This window comes from Nansenia antarctica, assembly GCF_963989245.1.
Source record: "Nansenia antarctica genome assembly, chromosome: 1".
NCBI classification, from domain to species: Eukaryota; Metazoa; Chordata; class Actinopteri; order Argentiniformes; family Microstomatidae; genus Nansenia; species Nansenia antarctica.
Window position 1 is genome coordinate 83,905,473 of NC_137674.1, and position 20,090 is coordinate 83,925,562.

The 20,090-nt window shown below is 43.7% G+C and overlaps 1 protein-coding gene across 4 annotated transcripts; it reads right to left on the bottom strand.

The window, feature by feature from the left end:
- Positions 1-250: 250 nt before the first annotated feature.
- On the bottom strand, positions 251-17,859 carry LOC308166254 (uncharacterized protein). 4 transcript variants are annotated; one of them, XM_080540522.1, is made up of 8 exons: positions 17,765-17,800; positions 17,265-17,500; positions 15,010-15,192; positions 5,063-5,152; positions 4,429-4,467; positions 3,855-3,893; positions 3,212-3,313; positions 251-685 (listed from the first exon to the last, which is right to left on the bottom strand). In XM_080540522.1, the coding sequence occupies exons 1-8, from the start codon at positions 17,765-17,767 to the stop codon at positions 634-636; spliced, it is 744 nt and encodes a 247-aa protein (XP_080396648.1). In that variant the 5' UTR covers positions 17,768-17,800; the 3' UTR covers positions 251-633. The 4 variants fall into 4 exon arrangements, with proteins under 4 accessions (XP_080396648.1, XP_080396646.1, XP_080396645.1 ...); XM_080540520.1 differs by lacking the exon at positions 251-685 and having other exon boundaries at positions 2,748-3,313; positions 17,771-17,859; XM_080540519.1 differs by lacking the exon at positions 251-685 and having other exon boundaries at positions 2,748-3,313.
- Between the last annotated feature and the right edge of the window lie 2,231 nt (positions 17,860-20,090).

Genomic DNA, 20,090 nt, shown 5'->3' on the forward strand with positions numbered 1-20,090 from the left:
GAGAATTGGTATTGATTGATTACATTGCCAACTACTACTTACTAACTAGTATACCAAAAGCGCTAAGGTAAAACAGTATTTTTCAGTATGACGGCATGAATGTTGAGTTTGCATTTGTTTACATGCAATAAATATACTTGATATACTTATGTAACATGATTACGCTTCTTGACACACATTCTGTCAAATGGCATGCAAGACAATTTAAAAAAAATGGAGAAAATAAAGACACAAAGACATTGTGAAGAGATTTATTCCAAAATAAAACTGTCACTGTCTCTGGGAAAAGAGAAATGTAAAAAGTCCTTACTCAATGCCACTCTGCAAGTAAACCAGAACTAAGAACACATTTACAAGATCTCAAGATTACAAATCCCCATTAATAGTTTAAACAATTAAATGGAACATATTTAATTCCCATAAAAGGGCAGTAGACAAATCAATCATTATTCATCATCTGAGGCATGCAGGGTTAGGTGTGAACCGTGAAGCTAATCCTGTACGATAGCTACACACACAACGTCAAGGATGGGGCCGTTTCAAATGAACGAATGGGGTTGAAAGACTAAATGAAACAGCAGAAGGGGCTAAAGCAGGTTGGTTGGAGGGGGGCTTGGGAAGCAGTTTCATCTTCTATTCATCGCCTGGGTTCGGGCTCTTTTTCTGGCTTGCAGATCTGGAACGACTAAGAAGCAGATAGAGAAGAGTGTGAACGCAGGGCGGAACCAGAATGTCCAGTTCACAGCAACCCGGTAGCTATCACAGAGCCAATCACAGTTCAAGCCCTGTTTGCCCTCTATAGGCACCTTTAAAGGCACCTCTATAGTCACCTCTATCGGCACAAAGTCCCACTTCACCCAATTTTCTTGGCCAGGATCCTTTCATGTGATAAAAACAAAAAAAGTAGATCCAATTGATTTGAGGATTTAATTAATTGTCAGAAAAGGACAAACTAAAACATGTAGGGGCACCCTAGTGTTTAATTGTGAAATCAACTACAAAAATTCCCAAGACCAAGGAAATGGATAGGAGTTTGATGTAACTGAGGTGTTTTAAGTGCTGTTTCATGTGATACAAAACTCACAACAAGAGCAGGGCAGTCTGAGCTGAACTTGATGGCACCCCGACACCCATAACTAACACTCTGATCAAATTAAATCACAAAATACTTGCTTTTGACAGCTGAAATAAATGGCAAAAGTAATTAGTAATCCTATTGACCTTGCATAGTAGACACAATTCTCACCTCTCTGCAGAAACTTCAACCCAAGAGTGCAAAACACTCAATACATGTTGACTTTTGTAAATTCAAAGCAATCTTTTTTTAAAGACTTTGGCCTAAATTAAATTAAAAACGAGTAATATCCATTACATCCAACCTAAAAATCATGACCTGTATAGACCAAGTTGTGAATTATGTAGTGTATTCCAAAGATATAATTTTTCGCGCACACGTACACGTACACGCACACACACACACACACACACACACACACACACACACACACACACACACAGACACACAGACACACACACACACACACACACACACACACACACACACACACACACACACACAGCATGCTCTGAAGTGTTGAATGTTTGGGTATGGGGGACAAATATGTTAGGGAGTATCAGACAGACTATCAGACAAGTCTGGGGTGTTCATCATAAATGACTCATAAATGGACTCTTGGGTTTTGGTTACCTTTGGAGACAGTGGCAGAAACAACAGAGAACAGAGAAGCGACGGATGATACAACTCGAAGACACACTCGGAGTAGTCTTGAAGTCTGATCTCTCGTCAGCTCTCCTTTCTCTCTCTCTCTCACACCCCCCCCTCTCTCAGAAGCTAAGCGAGAGGAGGGTCGTAGCTCGAAGCTCTGTAGGGAAGGGGGGGGGGGGGGGGACTGAAACTGGTCGACTGAACGCGTCTCGGCGTTCGCTCTCGGCTCTAGGAGATCTAGCAGAGGGACTTGTGGGTAGAGGAACAACCGCGCGCGTAGGATGTGTCTCATCGTGAACAACGCGTCGGATGTAGGTAGGTTGACCCCCTCTCTTTAACCATCTCTGGGTGGTCAGCCTCTTTTCAACCTTGCCCGGAGGATGTTAAACACAGCCCAAGGATGAACCTCTCCCTGGGTCAGTGCTTGTGTAGTTAGTCCACCACCACTCTCCCACCACCACACTCTTTACCAAAAAACCACCCAGGGGGGGTCACTGTTGTAGCAATTGGTTCACCACCGGAGTCTGATCACGAGAGATTTCTCTTTTGGGGGGGGGTCATATTGAGGTTCTCTCAGAAGCCCTCTGAAGCTAATCAAATTGAGGCTGGATCTGAGGGAGAAGAGAAAAGAGAAGACCCCATCCGCCCCCCCCCCCCCCCCCAATCCCCCACCTCCCCCAAACAGCGCCCTCTTGGAGTCTAGGTTCTCATCGGCTCTCTGTGTGCGCTGTGTCTCTCTGAGGCTAATCAAGGTCTGGGCCTGGTTAGAAGGTCACTCTAGAAGGTCATTCTAGAAGGTCACTCTAGGCTGAGTGACCTCCAAGAGAAAATAACATTAATCAGATATTTGTAAAAAAAAAAAAAAAAAGATAAGAGGGGGAGGTTGGGGGTGGGGGCAATGTTCCTAACCCTAACCCTAGCTTAGGGTGCGTTAGAGTCCCTGACTACGACTCCTCTCTTCCCCTTCCTCCCCCAGCATCTCTCGAAGTCTCTCTCGAAGTTGATGCTCTAGTTGATGCTCTAGTTGATTCATTCTCTAGTTGTCTAGTTGATGTGCATTCTCTGGCTCTGGGAGACATTCCGGTGACTTCCGGCGGAGGCTGGTCTGAGGTCGAGGGGCGGGGGAGTATCAACTACCTATGACTTACCTGGGCACACCTAGCCCTGTCTGACAAACCCTACGCTTCAGCTGACTATAGGTTTGGACTGTCATTTCTGAAAACTATGACTATGACTTTGACTACAAATAGGTGTGTGTGTGTGTGTGTGTGGGGTGGGGATGGGGTGGGGGGGAGTGGGGGAGGGGAACATGTGCATTCTATTTAACTACATTAGATAAAAACATAAAAATCATCCAAAAATAAATATCATTAGCAGTTGTAGTATAAATAAAGGGCTAGGAGACAAAAAGACGATTTGGTTATGTCATAACATTTAAGACACTGCAGTGGCAGCTGGGAAGGCTTGGCGTGGCGGGGAGCGTACCTGTTCCTCTTGTGGCTGGGGGGGGAGCGGGACCTGGAGCGGGAGTGGGAGGCCGAACGCCCTCTCGCCCGGGACCCCGACTTGGAATGGGGCCGGGAGCGGCTGCAAGGCAAGAACCATGGAAACAAATGGTAAATGGACTATATAGCTCCTTATTCAAAAGCACTTTACAACGGCCTCTCATTCACTCGTTCACACACACATTCACACACCAATGGTGGCAAGCTACCATGCAAGGCGCCGGTCGGCTCATTGGGAGAAATTTGGGGTTCAGTGTCTTGCCCAAGGACACCTCGACATGTGGCCAGGATTACTTTTAAGGAGGAGCCTATTTTGCTCCCTTAATAGAACAGCCGTGCCTTTTTTACCACCTCGGGGGTCAAATGATCATAGTCTTTACAATGGGAAGCTGCTACTTACACACAAAGACCACTGGTTGGTGCGTCTTGTAAATTAGCCTGCCTCCTATACAGAAAAACTGCAAAATAGCTTTATACTAGCTTATTCTGATGTGATTTTGTTGGTAGAACGCACAAATCTAGGTAAAGTCACGAAAAGAGGGTCCTGAAATTTGATCGAGTGCAAAGATGACCCCAAATGACCCCACCCATGGCTGTTCTAGTGTTAATACAGTTGGACGTACCTTCTCACAGGGGACCTTGACCTTGCAGGGGAGCCAGACCTAACAAGAGAGGAGAAGAGGTGTGAGTGTGTTAAAGCTTAACGTTTCAAGGAAATGAACTAAAAAAGGACAGGAGAAGGAAATGTAACATTCCTATTTATGTTCAGTAACACATTAACTGGTTAAACCGGGTTGCTCAAACTAAACAAAAATGTGACACAGTCTGATCATTTGGTCTGCATGTCGGCAACCAATCAAAATGTTCGGACTTTTCCTTTGAAACACGGAACTAAGTTTCAACTTTGTTGAGAATCACAACACGAACTCGCTAGTCAAGCCAAATACTGCAACGCAATGGATTGGGTGAGTAATCCCCCACTGCTACCTAGTTAACTATAACACTACTTTACATTGTTAGCAGGCTCACAAAACAAGCTGTGTTAGTTGACTAGCGGTGTGTCGTTGATTTTCAACAACGCGGAAATGTATTCACATTTTCCAAAAGAAAAGTCCGATCATTACATCGGATCCCGACATGAGGACCAAAGCATTAGAACGTGTCACATATTATGTGACAAGCTTCTTTCTCTGTTACCTGCTCCTACGCTTGGAGTACGACGGGGAGCGGTTCCTGCTGTGTTGTGGGTAAAAACACAGATGTCAGTACACAGAGGGATATGAAGGACATAAGACTGAACAGGTTGCCTAGTCCCAGATCTCTCTGTGCCTCAGCCAATTCCTATGACACACCATGACTGTCATAGAAGTGGATTTAACACACATAAGGCTGGTTTCCTAGACACAGATTAGGACTAATCCTTGACAAAAAACGTATCTTCAATGGAGGATTGTCTATTGAAAGTGTGATTTTAGTGGCCTGGGGTGGTCCAGTGGTCTAGCACCATGGCCTGGGGTGGTCCAGTGATCTAGCACCATGGCCTGGGGTGGTCCAGTGGTCTAGCACCATGGCCTGGGGTGGTCCAGTGGTCTAGCACCGCGGTCTACAGTGCACACATGTCGTACGTAACACCATGTCGGCATGGGTTCGATTCCGGCCCATGCCCTGTTGACATGCCCTCTCTCTCCCTTCTTCTCCTTACTTTCCTGTCTGTCTTCACTGTATCTGTCCAATAATTATTTTTAAATATGAGTGGGACTGCCCCAAAGCAGAAGCTATGGTAACCACGGTAACTGTGGTAACTATGGAAACTATGCTAATGCTAATTTACCGTCCGTTGCTGCTGCTGCGGGAACGTGAGTGGGAGCGCCGGCCGCCGCGGGACCTGGACCTGGAGCGAGACCTGGACCGGGAACGCGACCTGTCAGGGAGAGGAACACACTTCTGATGCCTCTTCCCATCGAGTTGAACACGAGGGGGAAAGCCGACACTTTAATACTAATAATAATAATACATTTTATTTATGGGCGCCTTTCAAGGCTCTCAAGGACACCTTACAAGACAGTTTAAAACCACATATCAAAACATTAAAATCAACCAAGATTTTCTTTTATAAAAACAGCAAAATCAGATATAACAACAAACAAAATACAGGAGATCAAACTAAGTAAGCCATTGTGAAAGGTGTGTTTTAAGACTGGATTTGAAAGTGGTGAGAGTGTCAATATTGCGTATGTTAGGTGGCAGAGAGTTCCAGAGGCGGGGAGCAGAACGGCTGAAGGCTCTAGATCCCATAGTAGTCAGGCGGGCAGAAGGTATAATGAGTTGAAAGGCAGTGAATGAATGAATGAATGAATGGTCTTTATTGTCATTGCTATAGTACAGGTACCAAACAACGAAATTTGGGAGGGGTGGCTCCCCTGGTGCTAGGAAAATAAAAAAAACTAAAACAACAAGAAGGGAAAGGAGCTGGTTTACATAAATAAAGGCTATGTACACTATCCACTATACTATACTGTACAGATAGACGACTAGGGTTGTCATATTGCACATAGTGTTATTGCACATTCATTTAAAGTGAGTGGAGGATCGAAACCATAGAGAATAATCTAACCAGGCTTCCGGTTACGATGTGAAAGGAGGTAGACGCGTGGAGGGTGGCTCCCAGTATTTAATATTTTAAATCTCAACTATCGTGATCCCTTAAACATATTTTTAAGAAAAACAATTAGAAAAAGTTCAGTTGTACAACTTGTCTCGAGGATATGCCCAACAAACGCACCAAAAGGGGCACACGACCATCTACACCTCAACAGCTAACAGAAGACGCTAGCGAAGTAGCTAATATGGCGGCCGAACCTGCATACCGACCTACAAAATCTCAGCTTAATGCTAGTCACAGACATGAAGGACATGATTAAGGGATTGATCGAAAGCGCCCTCTCTCCACTCAAGGAGTCTTTAGATGCTGTGCAATCAACCACCCTTGACCATGGTAAACGCATTGCTGAATTAGAAAGGGCGCTCAACGGATACAGTGACACGACTATAGCCCTGGAATAGACCTGTGAACGACTTAGCTCCGAGAATGAAGCTCTCGCTAGCCGCGCGGAGGACATTGAAAATCGGTCCCGCAGGTGCAACCTACGAGTAGTGTTGTTCCGATACCGATACCTGACCGTGCAGTACTTGCCGATACCGAGTACCGATCCGATACCACGGCGTTTGAAAAAAAAAAAAAAAACAAATTGGCCAGCGCGTCGCACACACTCCGCTGTGACAGTAGGCCTTCCTGCACCACTAATGCATGTGTGTTCTGTGTTCTGCATATGTAAACAATTCAAACAAACATAGAGAAAACTTCTCCTCGGGAGAAGGAAGGAGGCAGGAAGTACCTGCCGCACGGAGACAGACAGACAGACAGACAGACAGACAGACAGACAGACAGAGAGAGAGAGAGAGAGAGAGAGAGAGAGAGAGAGAGACGGAGAGAGAGAGAGAGACGGAGAGAGAGAGAGACACGGAGAGCCACAACAGCAGATCCCGAAAGGGGGTGTGGCGCGGAGACGGAGCCGAGAACTATCCCGAAAGGGGAACAGCTGGGCGGGACTCGGAGAAGCGGCCGCGCGGACATTATTATTATTATTTGAACTCTCTCCAGCACGCTGGTGGCGGTGCTAGTCTGTGCAACCGAAATAAATATCGATTAAGGTCGATATGTTTTTCCTGTAAAATGTGTCCTATCTTGGCTGTGGGTTGTATCGCTTTAAGCGGAGTGGCGTAGTCTATGTCTGAGGGCTGCGTTGGTAAAAGTCGCTCTGGGAAACTGATCGGCACTCGTAGAACGCCTCTTGTCCAATCGGATTCCTCGGTCCGTTTATGACGTCGGAGCCCAGTGTGCGCTCCGGCGCTCTCAGGGGGACTTTCCGAACGTTGCCCCGGTAGCATAGCTTAGCTTGGGCTCTGAGCAGCTGGAAGGGACAGCAGGTTACCTGAGGTGAGCCTCGCTGCTCCACCGCTCCTCTCCTCGACAACCACAGTTACGTGTTTGTTTTTCCGCGATAGTGAAAGTTTGGTATCGGGTGTTATATATTTGTTAGTACTCGCCGATACCGATACCAGCATTTTTGTGCGTATCGGTGGCCATGCCGATACCAGTATCGGTATCGGAACAACACTACCTACGAGTCATCAATATTCCAGAGAACGCGGCGGGAACGGACACTGTTAAGTTCATGGCTGAGTTCTTTACAGAGGTCTGCAAAGATGTCTATCCAACTCCCCCCGTGCTGGACCGTGCACATCGGATTGGCCAAGTACGCCCTGGACCCACTGGACAACCCAGAGTGATGATTGTCCGTTTCCATTACTACCAGGACAAAGACGGGCTCTGAGATGCGATCGTAATCAGCTCATATGGCGTGGACGTAAAGTACCATTCTTCCCAGACTACAGCATCAACACATCCAAGCAGCGTGCATCATTCGCCCGAGTGAAATCACTGCTCTACGAGAAAAAGGTCAAGTTCCGTCTAATTTATCCTGCTCTTCTAAAAGTGGACTTCAAGGACAAAATCTACGACTTCAAGACTGCCCCAGAAGCACAACGGTTTTATAACCAACGCGTTGCTGGAGCGGATGGTGGCGGGGATGCTGACTAGTATATGGCCATATGCGGTGAGCATAAGCTATTCTGTAGCTGACACACCAAGAGGAAACGATTCGATTGAACACTGTATACACGGACCAGTTTAATTAATCACTGAAAACCGTTCAGACTCTCCATAGGCTTCATAGGATGATGATAACGTGAGTAAACAGTCCCCAGGTCATTATCCAGCTAACTCTGAGCTAATTTCAGGGATTGCTGAACTCATTGACTGCTGTTATTACATAGTTACATAGCGCTGTATTCTGGGTTTACTTCTTACCATGACTAACTGTTTATATACGCGTGCATGCTTAAGTTGACGTTACATAGCGCTGTATTTCGGGTATACTTTCTCCTATTGCTAATATGTGTGTGTTGGTGTGCATGTGTTTGAATTGACGTTGCGTGATGCTGTATTACGGACCTACTTCCTTCTTTGATTGAATGTGTGTGCGTGTGCTTAACGGTATTGACGCTTATGGTTCAAACGCCTTTATTACTTTTCATCTATAGCCGGATAGCTCTTGTATGAGAGGCTACCTAGAACTAAAATAACACCGGAGCAGGAGCTGGGGTTCGTTGAGGGGATCTGTGACATATCTAAAGGGGCGTGCGTTTATACGCGCGCATATCATTCACGCGGCGGGTGCATACACGCATAGGCAGGTGTGTGTGTGTGTGTGTGTGTGTGTGTGTGTGTGTGTGTGTTGCTGTGTGTGTGCTTGTTGCTGTGTGTGTGCGTGTTGCTGTGTATGTGTGTGTTGCTGTGTGTGTCTGTGTGTGTGTGTGTGTGTGTGTGTTGCTGTTTGTGTGTGTGTGTGTGTGTTGCTGTGTGTGTATGTGTGTTGCTGTGTGTGTGTGTGTGTGTGTGTGTGTGTGTGTGTGTGTGTTGCTGTGTGTGTGTGTGTGTGTGTGTGTGTGTGTGTGTGTTGCATGTATTCTGAACCCCGGCAGCTCTGTTTTAGCGACACTGGATATGGGCTATATTCATTCATCATATTGACACTGTTTCTTTTTGTTTTTTTGGTTGTTTGTTGTTGTTTTTCTTGTACTCTGGGAGCCACCCTTAGTGCTTTAAGGTTAGAATGTATAAGAGTTGCGTTAACTGGGAACATTTTGGATGTTTTTCCCGCTGTCTTTTTCGTTTGGGGAAGAAGACTTAGGGACTGGGGAGGGACTGTCTGCAGAAAAGTGCTACTCACACCAGAGGTTTTATTGTTTGCTTTCTCTTTTTATTAATTTTCTTTCTTTTCTTTCTGTACCTATTTTACCCCATCTATTTTGTTTTGTCATCTGCTTTGTTACACAAGGAATAATTCGCTCTCCAAGACTCAATGGAAGTAGGCCTTGCAACGGCATTACACTCACTGTAAGGATGCTTACAATTACTTACCTGCTACACTCACAATATGACCAATTTAGGCAATAAGGATAAATACTCGAATGTTCGGTTCCTATCATGGAATTTGAAAGGCTTGAATGGTCCAGTCAAAAGATCTAAGGTTTTTCTACACTTAAAAAGCGTCTAAAAGCAGATGTAGCCTTTTTGCAGGAAACTCATCTTCGGCTGTCAGATCATGTTAGACTACGTAGTAACTGGGTAGGCCAATACTTTCACTCGAGCCTCAATAGTAGGTCGAGAGGTGTAGCTATTTTAATTAATAAAATACTTAATTTTGTGGTCTCGGAGGTCAGGGTAGATACAAAAGGCAGATATGTTGTTGTGGCAGGTACCCTTTGCCAAACACCGGTACTTTTAGTAAATGTATACGCTCCCAACTGGGATGATGCAAGCTTTGCCAGCAACCTGCTATCGTCCCTTCCACACTTGAACACTCACCATCTTATTTTAGGAGGCGATCTGAACTGTGTGATGAACCCTCTATTAGATAGATCAAGCCCGAGGACTCAACAACAGTCCGCTATGTCTAAAGCTTTCAGTGTATTTATGCAGGCAAATGGCTGTGTTGATCCTTGGAGAGATAAAAACCCTCACGCCAAGAAATTCTCCTTCTTCTCAAACTCAAACACTTTCTCCCGCATAGACAATTTTTTTGTTGACCAACTTTTCCTGCCAGCTGTTGAGTCATGTGATTACACGGCCATAGTCATCTCGGACCACGCAGCGGTGCTCCTTGATATCAATTTATTTTCTATCAGTCAGAAAGAAAGACCTCTTTGGAGATTCAATTCCCTACTTCTCTCAGATAAGATTTTTGGTAAATATATCTCAGACTCAATTGACTCATTCATTATTTCAAATAAAACAGAAGGGACTTCGGCTTCCCTCCTATGGGAGACCTTGAAAGCTTTTCTCAGAGGCCAAATAATCTCATACTCAATTTCGTACAACAAAGACAAGCAACTTAAATTTGATAACATATGTAAGGCCATTTCTGACATAGACCAAAATCTTGCTTCTAATCCTGACCCAGAACTATGTAAGAAACGACTTGATCTTCAATCACAAGCCAACTTACTGACTACGTCCACAGCTGAAAAACTATTGTTGAGATCAAAGGCCTCATACTATGAATATGGGGACAAACCTAGCCGTCTACTAGCGCATCAGTTGAGACGACAAGCAGCTGCTCGGCTTATCCCACAAGTTAAAGACAGTTCAGGCACTCTCCAATCTACTCCCTCTAGTATAAATGAAACGTTTGTCACTTTCTATTCCTCCCTATATAAATCAGAATTTCCAGCTGATACGTCTAATATGATAACCTTTCTATCAAATCTCGACATCCCTAATGTTAATCTGGCTGACACAGAGAATATGGACAAATCTCTTGACATAGATGAGCTTACTAAATAAATTAAACTAATGCAAAATAACAAAACCCCTGGCCCTGATGGCTACCCTGCAGAATTGTATAAGACCTTCAATACCAAGCTTTCCCCTCTTCTACTCGACATGTATAATGAATCTCTAGCGAACGGCTCCCTTCCCCCCACTCTGACACAAGCTACTATTTCCCTTATTCTTAAAAAAGATAAAGACCCAACTGACTGTGGATCCTATAGACCTATATCCCTCCTAAATGTAGACAGTAAAATACTAACAAAGACCCTTTCCGCTAGACTAGAAAAATCTTACCTAATATTATTTCAGAAGAACAAACCGGTTTTATTCAGAAACGCCACTCTTTCTCGAATGTTAGGAAGCTCTTAAATATAATATATTCTCCATCATCTTCGAGTCCTGCGGAGGCGGCTATTGCTCTTGATGCTGAAAAGGCTTTTGATAAGAGTGGAATGGGGATATCTATTTGCGCTACTCAAAAGATTTGGGTTTGGCAATACATTTATCTCTTGGATTCAATTACTGTACACCTCCCCCAAAGCTAGCATTTGCACCAACAACTTTAGGTCCGCCTATTTCCCCTTAGCACGAGGAACAAGGCAAGGGTGCCCCCTGTCTCCACTTCTATTTGCGCTAGCAATTGAGCCACTCTCCATCTCCCTCAGGACCTCACAGCTCTTCCGAGGTGTGTTACGTGGGGATGCAGAATACAGGGTCTCTCTAAACGCGGACGATTTACTTCTATACATATCTAACCCTGTCTCTGCTGTCCCCCATATACTCTCAATCCTTCAGAGCTTTGGCGGTTTTTCCGGGTACAAACTGAACTATAGAAAAAGTGAATTCTATCCTATCAACAATAGTGCTAAACAAATCACACAAGCCGAACTACCATTTAATATCTCAGCTCAAGGCTTTAAATATCTTGGTATACAGATAACAAACTCATTCCCCTCTCTCTTTTCTGCCAATTTCTCCCCCCTACTTGATCAGGTAAAATCAGATCTCCAAAGATGGGGCAGTCTGCCTCTGTCCCTAGTAGGCAGGATACAGTCAATAAAGATGACGATACTCCCTAAATTCTCATACCTCTTCCAGTGCATCCCATTATTCCTGCCCAAATCATTCTTTAAATCTCTTGATAAAATCATCTCCACATTCATTTGGCAAGGCAAACAGCCCAGGATTAAAAAATACACATTGCAAAGAGGCCGTGACAATGGTGGCTTGGCTTTGCCTAATTTCATTTACTATTACTGGGCTGCCAATATTCAAAAGATAAATTACTGGCTTCACTCTCCTTTGACAGACTGGTGCTTACTGGAAGCTGAATCTTGCTATATATCCTCCCCTCCTGCAATGATTTACTCTAAATTGCCTATATGCCCCTCCAAATTTACCTGCAACCCAGTGGTGTTGGCTACCCTTAAGATTTGGGCCCAGTTTCGTCTCCACTTTAAGTTTACAGACAGCTCCATTAATGGTCCTATAAATAAGAATCATCTATTCCCTCCCTCCACTTTGGATTCCGCCTTCTTGCTCTGGAAGGACAGAGGCCTTACAAACTTTTCGAACCTCTTTGAGAATAAAAACATTTGTAGTTTCGAGATGATATGCACTAAATATAACTTGCCCCGGAGTAATCTCTTTCGTTATTTTCAGATCAGAGACTTTGTGAAAACCCAATACCCCTCTTACCCCGAAGTGCCACACAACCAACCCTGGGAAAATCTTATGGCGTTCACACCAGGTCAAAAAGGCCTTATCTCAAATATATACCACTCTCTCACTTGTCTCGACACACACTCTCTAACCAAAAATAGGAACAAATGGGAAACTAAACTCAATGTAAACTTCACTGACAAGTGGTGGGATGGAGCGATAGACCGCATTAACACCTCAACCTCTTGTGCCAGATTAGGCCTTATTCAATTCAAGGTCTTCCATAGGCTTCACTTTTGCAAATCTAAACTCGCAGCAATATATCCTGTTGTAGAGGACAAGTGTGAACGATGTGCTTTATCCCCAGCCAATCTTACCCATATGTTTTGGTCATGCCCTAGGCTGGTAACCTTCTGGACTACTATCTTTAAGATACTGACGGAGGTTTTTTCTGTTAATCTCGAACCCTCACCCCAGATAGCCATATTTGGAGTTCCACAAGATTTCAGTCTCCTAACCACCAAAGATTCTAATATAGTAGCATTTACTACACTGCTGGCAAGGCGTAGAATTTTACTAGGATGAAAATCTCCAACTCCTCCTTCAATAGCCATGTGGCTTACAGACATAATGCACTTCCTAAAGTTAGAAAAGATTAAGTTCACGCTTAGAGGTTCAACAGAAAAATTCTACTTGCACTGGCAACCGTTCATTACATATTTTGAGAACCTGACAGCACTTCCTACAAACTGATGCTTTTGTAACCAAGCAGTTTGTTGTCTGCCTTGGCCTCTGAGACCATGACGTTTCCGAATAAAACTGACACTAACTTACCTATGAATATATTGTAGCCAGTGGCGGACTGGCCACCGGGCAAGCCTGGCAAATGCCAGGAGGGCCGCGAGACTCTGGGCCGCTCAGAATGTATTATATAAAATATATATATATATTTGTAATTTTGTCTCTGGTGATTTTCATTGAAAATAACTTATTTCAGCAGACCGCGGCCCAAAACATTTTATATCGTCCGGGCCATCCACGCAGTTCTGCATCGCGGATGCCCAGGGCCCTAAACCAATAGGAGCAGAGCTCCCCTATGGGGCGGAGCTCCACGATGTAGAACTGGAGTATGTAAACCAATAGGAGCAGAGCTTTAGGTAGCAGGGTAAACCAATAGGAGCAGAGCTTTAGGTAGCGGGGTAAACCAATAGGAGCAGAGCTCCCCTATGGGGCGGAGCTCCACGATGTAGAACTGGAGTATATCTCCATAACTATCGTAGTCAGTTCTATATCACCAGTGGACACGCACCTCATGTCATCATTCCGTTTATAACAGCAGTTAACGTTACACTGCTTTCATTTTCAGAATGGGGGAATTTGATGAGAGCGATGCAGTTAATGTGCAACAACTGGATGCAGGGAGCAAGTGTAGTTGGAAGTAGGAATGCACCGAAATTCGCATGTATTGGGCCGAAAATAGCACAAAAAAGTACATTCGGTGTGAAAAGGCTATTGAAAGAGATATTGACTGATGACTGCCTACTGATAATACATATAATTACAGCAAACATGTCTGTAGTTTGGCATCTGTCCTCATCTTGATCCCAGTCCGCCCCTGATTGTAGCTCATGATCTGACGCCTGAATATGACTTATGTAAGCAGCAATCTCCTACTACATCATTTATACAACCTAGCAGAATTCCTTATGATATTATTTCCCCCCCAATTTTTTCTACATTTTATTATTATGATTTTTTCGTGTATATGTATGCATGTATGTATGTATGTATGTATGTATGTATGTATGTATGTATGTATGAATATCTTTTTAAAATATATAATTTCTTATAATTTATTTTTTTATCTATTTCTTTACTTAACGTTTTTTTTTTAAATGTTTTTTACTACCATACAGATATTTGTTTTTTTTATCTACTCACTAAATTGTTGGTAAAACTGGTAACTTGTTTATATGTGTGTGTGGCTAGATGGACAAATCTATATGTATATATGTATGCAGACATGTTTGAGAGGGAGGGGTGGGTGGAGGGCAGGGAGAAAAACAGAAAATATTCATGCGTTTTTCAATGTACATATCTTCTATACTGGAATAAAAAATATTATAAAAAATAATAATAATAATCTAACCAGGCAGTATTAGTGTGTGACCATATACCACCCTTATTACATTTTCTCTTGATACTCTTAATGGTTTATCAGTTTACTTTGACCACATAATTTAACATGTTATATGTGACACATTCTAGTCTTTTGGTCGGCATATCGGCAACCATTCAAAACGTTTGCGCTTTTCTTTTGAAACACGGAACTACGTTTCAACGTTGTTGAGAATCACGACACAAACGCGCTAGTCAAGCCAAAATACTGCAACGAAACGGTGAGTAATCCCCACTGCTACCTAGTTAACTAGAACACTACTCTACATTGTTAGCAGGCTCACAAAACAAGCTGTGTTAGTTGACTAGCAATGTGTCATTGATTTTCAACAACGCGGAAATGTATTCACATTTTCTTCACAAGTCCGATCATTACATCGATCCCGATATGAGGACCAAAGCATTAGAACGTGTCACATATTTCAAAGCCGCCCCCCACCCCAGAAAAACTGTTATTTTTCAAATAACAACTGCCACAGTACCTGCTCCGGCGCCCCCCCCCCCTCTTGTTGAAGCGGTAGCAGTCGTAGGCGTAGTGGCCACGGTCCCCACACTGGTAGCAGCGGTCGGCGGGGTCAAAGTGACGCCGGCTGGGTCGCCCGTGCCTGGTCTTCCGGGACATTCCTGTGGACAGCTCCACGCGGATCCGAGAGCCACACAGCACCCTGGGAGGGAAAGAGGAAAGGAGGAGGAAAGGATTTAAGGGGTGGCAGCCCCCCCCCTGCCCACCCTCTGGAACTCTTTCCCTGTGGCGATCCGCAACATCCCCCCCACCCTGGACGCCTTTAAAACAGCCCTCACCTCACCCCACCTGTTTGCTAAGGCCTTCGGCCCCTAGTCCTGTTTGTTGTTTTGTTTGCCTGTCTGTTTATCTGGCTGTAAACCAGGCAGAGTGAGTCAGTAAAAGAAACAGAAGGCAGGGATATGGGGGGTCATATGGGGGGTCACTACTAGGGATGCACGATATTATCGGCACCGATATTTATCGGCCCGATAATGGGAAATTAATGTTATTAAATATTTATCGGTTTTATTAAATTTTAGCCGATATAGAGCCGATAATATGAAGCCGGAAATATTTCTGGTTCCGGTTGACGCGCTCATGATGCTGCGCCTGCGTACAGCAAGCAGTGTATAGACGAAAGCGAAACATGTCTGTGGACATTCTTCACAGTTTCTGAGGCAGATAGTGCATTTGCAATTTGCAACACATGTTCGACAAAAGTTCGGAGAGGAGGGCAAAGGTCTACAAGTTACAACACAACGAATCTCATAAGTCACCTTAAGATTCACCATTGCAAGCACGCTGTATGGAAGGAATATGATTTTGGCATTGAATACAGCGATGAGGGAACGAAAACAGTTAACAGAAACGCGTGTCGCAGAAATGCTTCACGCGTGTTGTATATGCACATAATATGCGCACAATGCATCTGGGCTACACCAGTCGCATACGAGAGCCCAGCCCTTTTCAGTTGCTTTATTAAGCATACTAGTGTAGCCTACCATGTGCCTTGTGTCATTCTGTTTATCTGCAGACTAAGCAGCCATTTGGCACTAGTTTCTGTAAAAGTTCTATACAACTTTTGGTTCTTTAAAAGTCTTTATTTTTGTATTGACTGACGCACTTTATTTATTTATTTTTTGATATTTTATTTATGCATTTTCAATTTACAGGGATAGACAAGATGCACTTTATTTTTGACACTTTTTTGATCTAATTACTCTTAGGTGAGCCTTTTTTGTTTTCATAGAAGGAGGCCAGATCTTGGCTAAAAAAAGCATTGTGCACTGTCTATAACAGATTCTGTTTGTTAGAGGAAATAATAAATGAACATTTGAAGAGTCAGAAGTGTTCTCTTTGTTGTGTAAACAATAGTGATGTAAGTTAGATTTGGTGAGATCACTATGGAATATTAAATCATCAATCTTTGCTCACTACATAGCCTTTCTTACCTCCAGGTGTGCATGAACTACAGGTTATCAACTGTGAAATTATATCTGTTCTCATATCGGTTATCATATCGGTTATCGGCCACGAGAAGCGGGTAAACATTGGTATCGGTATCGGTTGGGAAAAAATGCATATCGTGCATCCCTAGTCACTACATTAGCTGACGACAGCAACGAGGTACATGCACTATCACACACAGGTTGTTTTAAAAGACCAGAGTGAAACGCCAAACAGAGACGCGTTGTAAAAGGACAATCACAAACAGCACCAGTAGCTAACACAGGGATAACACAGGCACCATTGAGAATGACGATAAACAACAAAAACCATTGACAGCAAAAACGTAACAAACTATAGAACTCTATGCATAACTTGGACTACTACTTGTTACAATTAAACAATTGCATCTGAGAATAAAAGTTGTAATTGTTAGACGCAGTCCTTGTGCATAGAGTTGTACAGTTTGTTAAACTTAGCTATCAAAGCTTTTTATTTGGCATACGCTTTCAATTTAAAAAACATTACCTGGTACTCAATGTTTTTTTAAATTTAAAGCATATGCCAAATAAAAATATGTCTCTGTGGGCGGAATTGGGGGTACCTAGGAGGTACACGGGGGGTACCTGGGAGGTACCTGGGGTTGGAGGGTACCTGGGGGCTACCTGGCAGGTACCTGGGATTGGGAATACCTGGGAGGTACACGGGGAGCCAAGAAAGTAGCTAACCCCACGCACACACGTACAGTTATGAGGCCCTCGGGGCTGTTTGCTACCGTCTACTTACTTTCCATCCATGCCTTTCACAGCATCCTCCGCGTCGCGGCAGTCTTCATACTCCACGAAGGCGAACCCAGGGGGGTTCCTGGCCACCCAGACGCTGCGTAACGGGCCGTAGTAGCTGAACGCCCTCTCCAGCTCACCCTTGGCGGCTCCGTTGCCCAGATCTCCGACATACACCTTACAGTCCGTGTTACGGGACGAGCTGCGGGACGAGGAGTAATGGGACATCTCTGCACCTGTCTTGACGGAAAGATGGGAGCAAGAAAAGATATCACTTACTCGTCTAGCAATGAGCGAACTAGATACTACGGCACTACATACCGCGTTGTACCCTATACATACCCTTACAAATGCACCGACTAATCTAACCTGGTGTTTACTAACCTAAACCTGAGAGTACTGCGATGTATACCCAGTTTAGTTGGAAATACGCGTGTAGCTACTAGCCAGCTATGTGTTTACACCGCAGATATGTGCATTTTAACTAATCCCAGCATAGCGTACCATCACCTGCAGTTCAGCTGTTGATTCACAACTCACAGTTTTTGAAATATAGAAAACGCAATCAACCGAGGACTGTTTACGCAGCTGACTATCCAAACAGAGTGATCTAGGGTGTGTTCGTAAATTCACTCTGAGAACGCCGGAGCGCACACTCGGTTCGACGTCATAAAGCGACCAAGTAGTTTGATTGGACGAGAGGCGTTCCATGAGTACTGATCAGATTTCCAGAGCAAGTTTACGAACGCAGCCCCTACTTGACAGACAGTTCCGTGTGCTCCCTACCGCCCACCTACTTCCGGGGTTAATGTAAAGGTAAATGAGGATTCCTTCCAAATAAAAGCGCGTAAAAAACCCTCCATTTTGCATTTAAACATTGTAAATCGAATCTGCTGATTATCTTTAATATACCATATTTGATATTGTATTGTCCCAAAATGGTTTGTAATTGTTCTCATATCCTAATTACCTTGATGAAATAGTATTATTGCCCCCCAGAAATATGGATTGTGCCAACCCAGTTTTAATCTACTCAGTAACACTTCTAGAATCAAGTGAGTTTGAGATCATGCCTCACTGACACACAGTGACACACAGTGAACTGACACACAGTTCAAACACACACTTGCACACAGACCAGGGCAGGTTCACAATCAAATTACACCCCAATACAACTTGAGTTTTTTCATAGATAGATAAATTCTTACCATCAGGTATGTGAATCTCAGAATATATATCTAGTCTTTAAATTGTGGTCAAGATCTGGCAACCGTACTGCAACCAGACCACTTATTGTGTTCAACATTTGTTTTATTTATGTCAGCTATAACAGGCCCATTTATAGATACTGTTCAGTGAGCTGAGATCATGCCTCATGGAGGGCAACCAGTAGGGTTGAGTGGTATACATTTCACACCTTTATACATCAAATTTGACCATAGAAAGAAAAAAAAGAACATTGGCGAAAGTCGTCTTTGCTCCATATATTTAATCTACATTGAAAACCTAAATTATTTGTGTAATGACTACTATACCATATGACATTTAGCCTAAACAATCATTTAAACTATACATGCTGATCACAGCTTGACAAACCAAACTAAACAGTTGGATAGCATCTGCAGGCTCTGCTTTACTGTTGGGCTTAGCCCTAACCCGAACCTGTGCTTCTAATTTGTGTTCTTATCCAATTTGTTCAGAAATAAATATGTATACATTTTGTTGTATCAGTCTAGTCATTTGTTAATGCCGTAGTCTGGGACAGAGATTTGTCTGTTTGATTAAATCTAGACTTGATAGACAGTTAGCTTTTGTTGTTGTTGCTTTTTTTTTACTGTCCACACTGACATACTCATCAAAAGGAGATGAGTCTGGATTTCTTCAGATGGTCTTTTTCTTTTCTTTTTTTAAGTTATTTTTTCTGAGTGGGGCAGTCCCACTCATCTTTTTCATTTTATTGACAGATACATTAGAGATTTAGACAGGAAGGATGGGTGAGAGAGAGAGGAGGGATGACATGCAGGATATGGAATCGAACCGGGGACCCTGCGGCTACATGGTCAACGCTTAACCCGCTACGCCACCTAAGCGCCCCGAGATGGTCTGTTTCTGATGAGTTTTGATGAGTGTTCCACTGTTCCACAGTCAAACTCTTCTACACCAGACGAAAAGAGTAGATTTCCCTGAATGGATCTGTGTATTTCTAAAGACTGTTGGCTCTGGCCACAAGCATTATGCAAACTCTGACCAAAGCAATCAGCACACAGACACTGGAAGGTAAAACAATGGAAACAAGTTCTTGAGAAACGACAGAACTACTCCTCATCGCACTACCAACCCTCTGGTCCCCAGCTGGACTACTCTTTGGAAGACCCATGTCGATCACGCTCACTACCGTCTCTCCAACACCAGATGATGATGCACTCCGAAACACACACCACACCAAACATTAACACACACCACACCAAACATGAACACACACCACACCAAACATGAACACACACCACACCAAGCATTAACACACACCACACCAAACATGAACACACACCACACCAAGCATTAACACACACCACACCAAACATTAACACACACCACACCAAACATGAACACACACCAACAAAAGGAGGAATGCATCACTGTCAGAGGTGTATAGGAATTTATGCTTTTTTAAATCAACCTTTATATATTCATGCAGTCCCATTGGGGTACATACAGTAGCATGTTACCATGCAACAAAGGCCGCGTTCGTAAATTCGCTCTGAGAGTGTCGGAGCGTCCACGTGACTGCCTCTTGTCCAATCAAATTTATTGGTTGCATTATGACATTAAA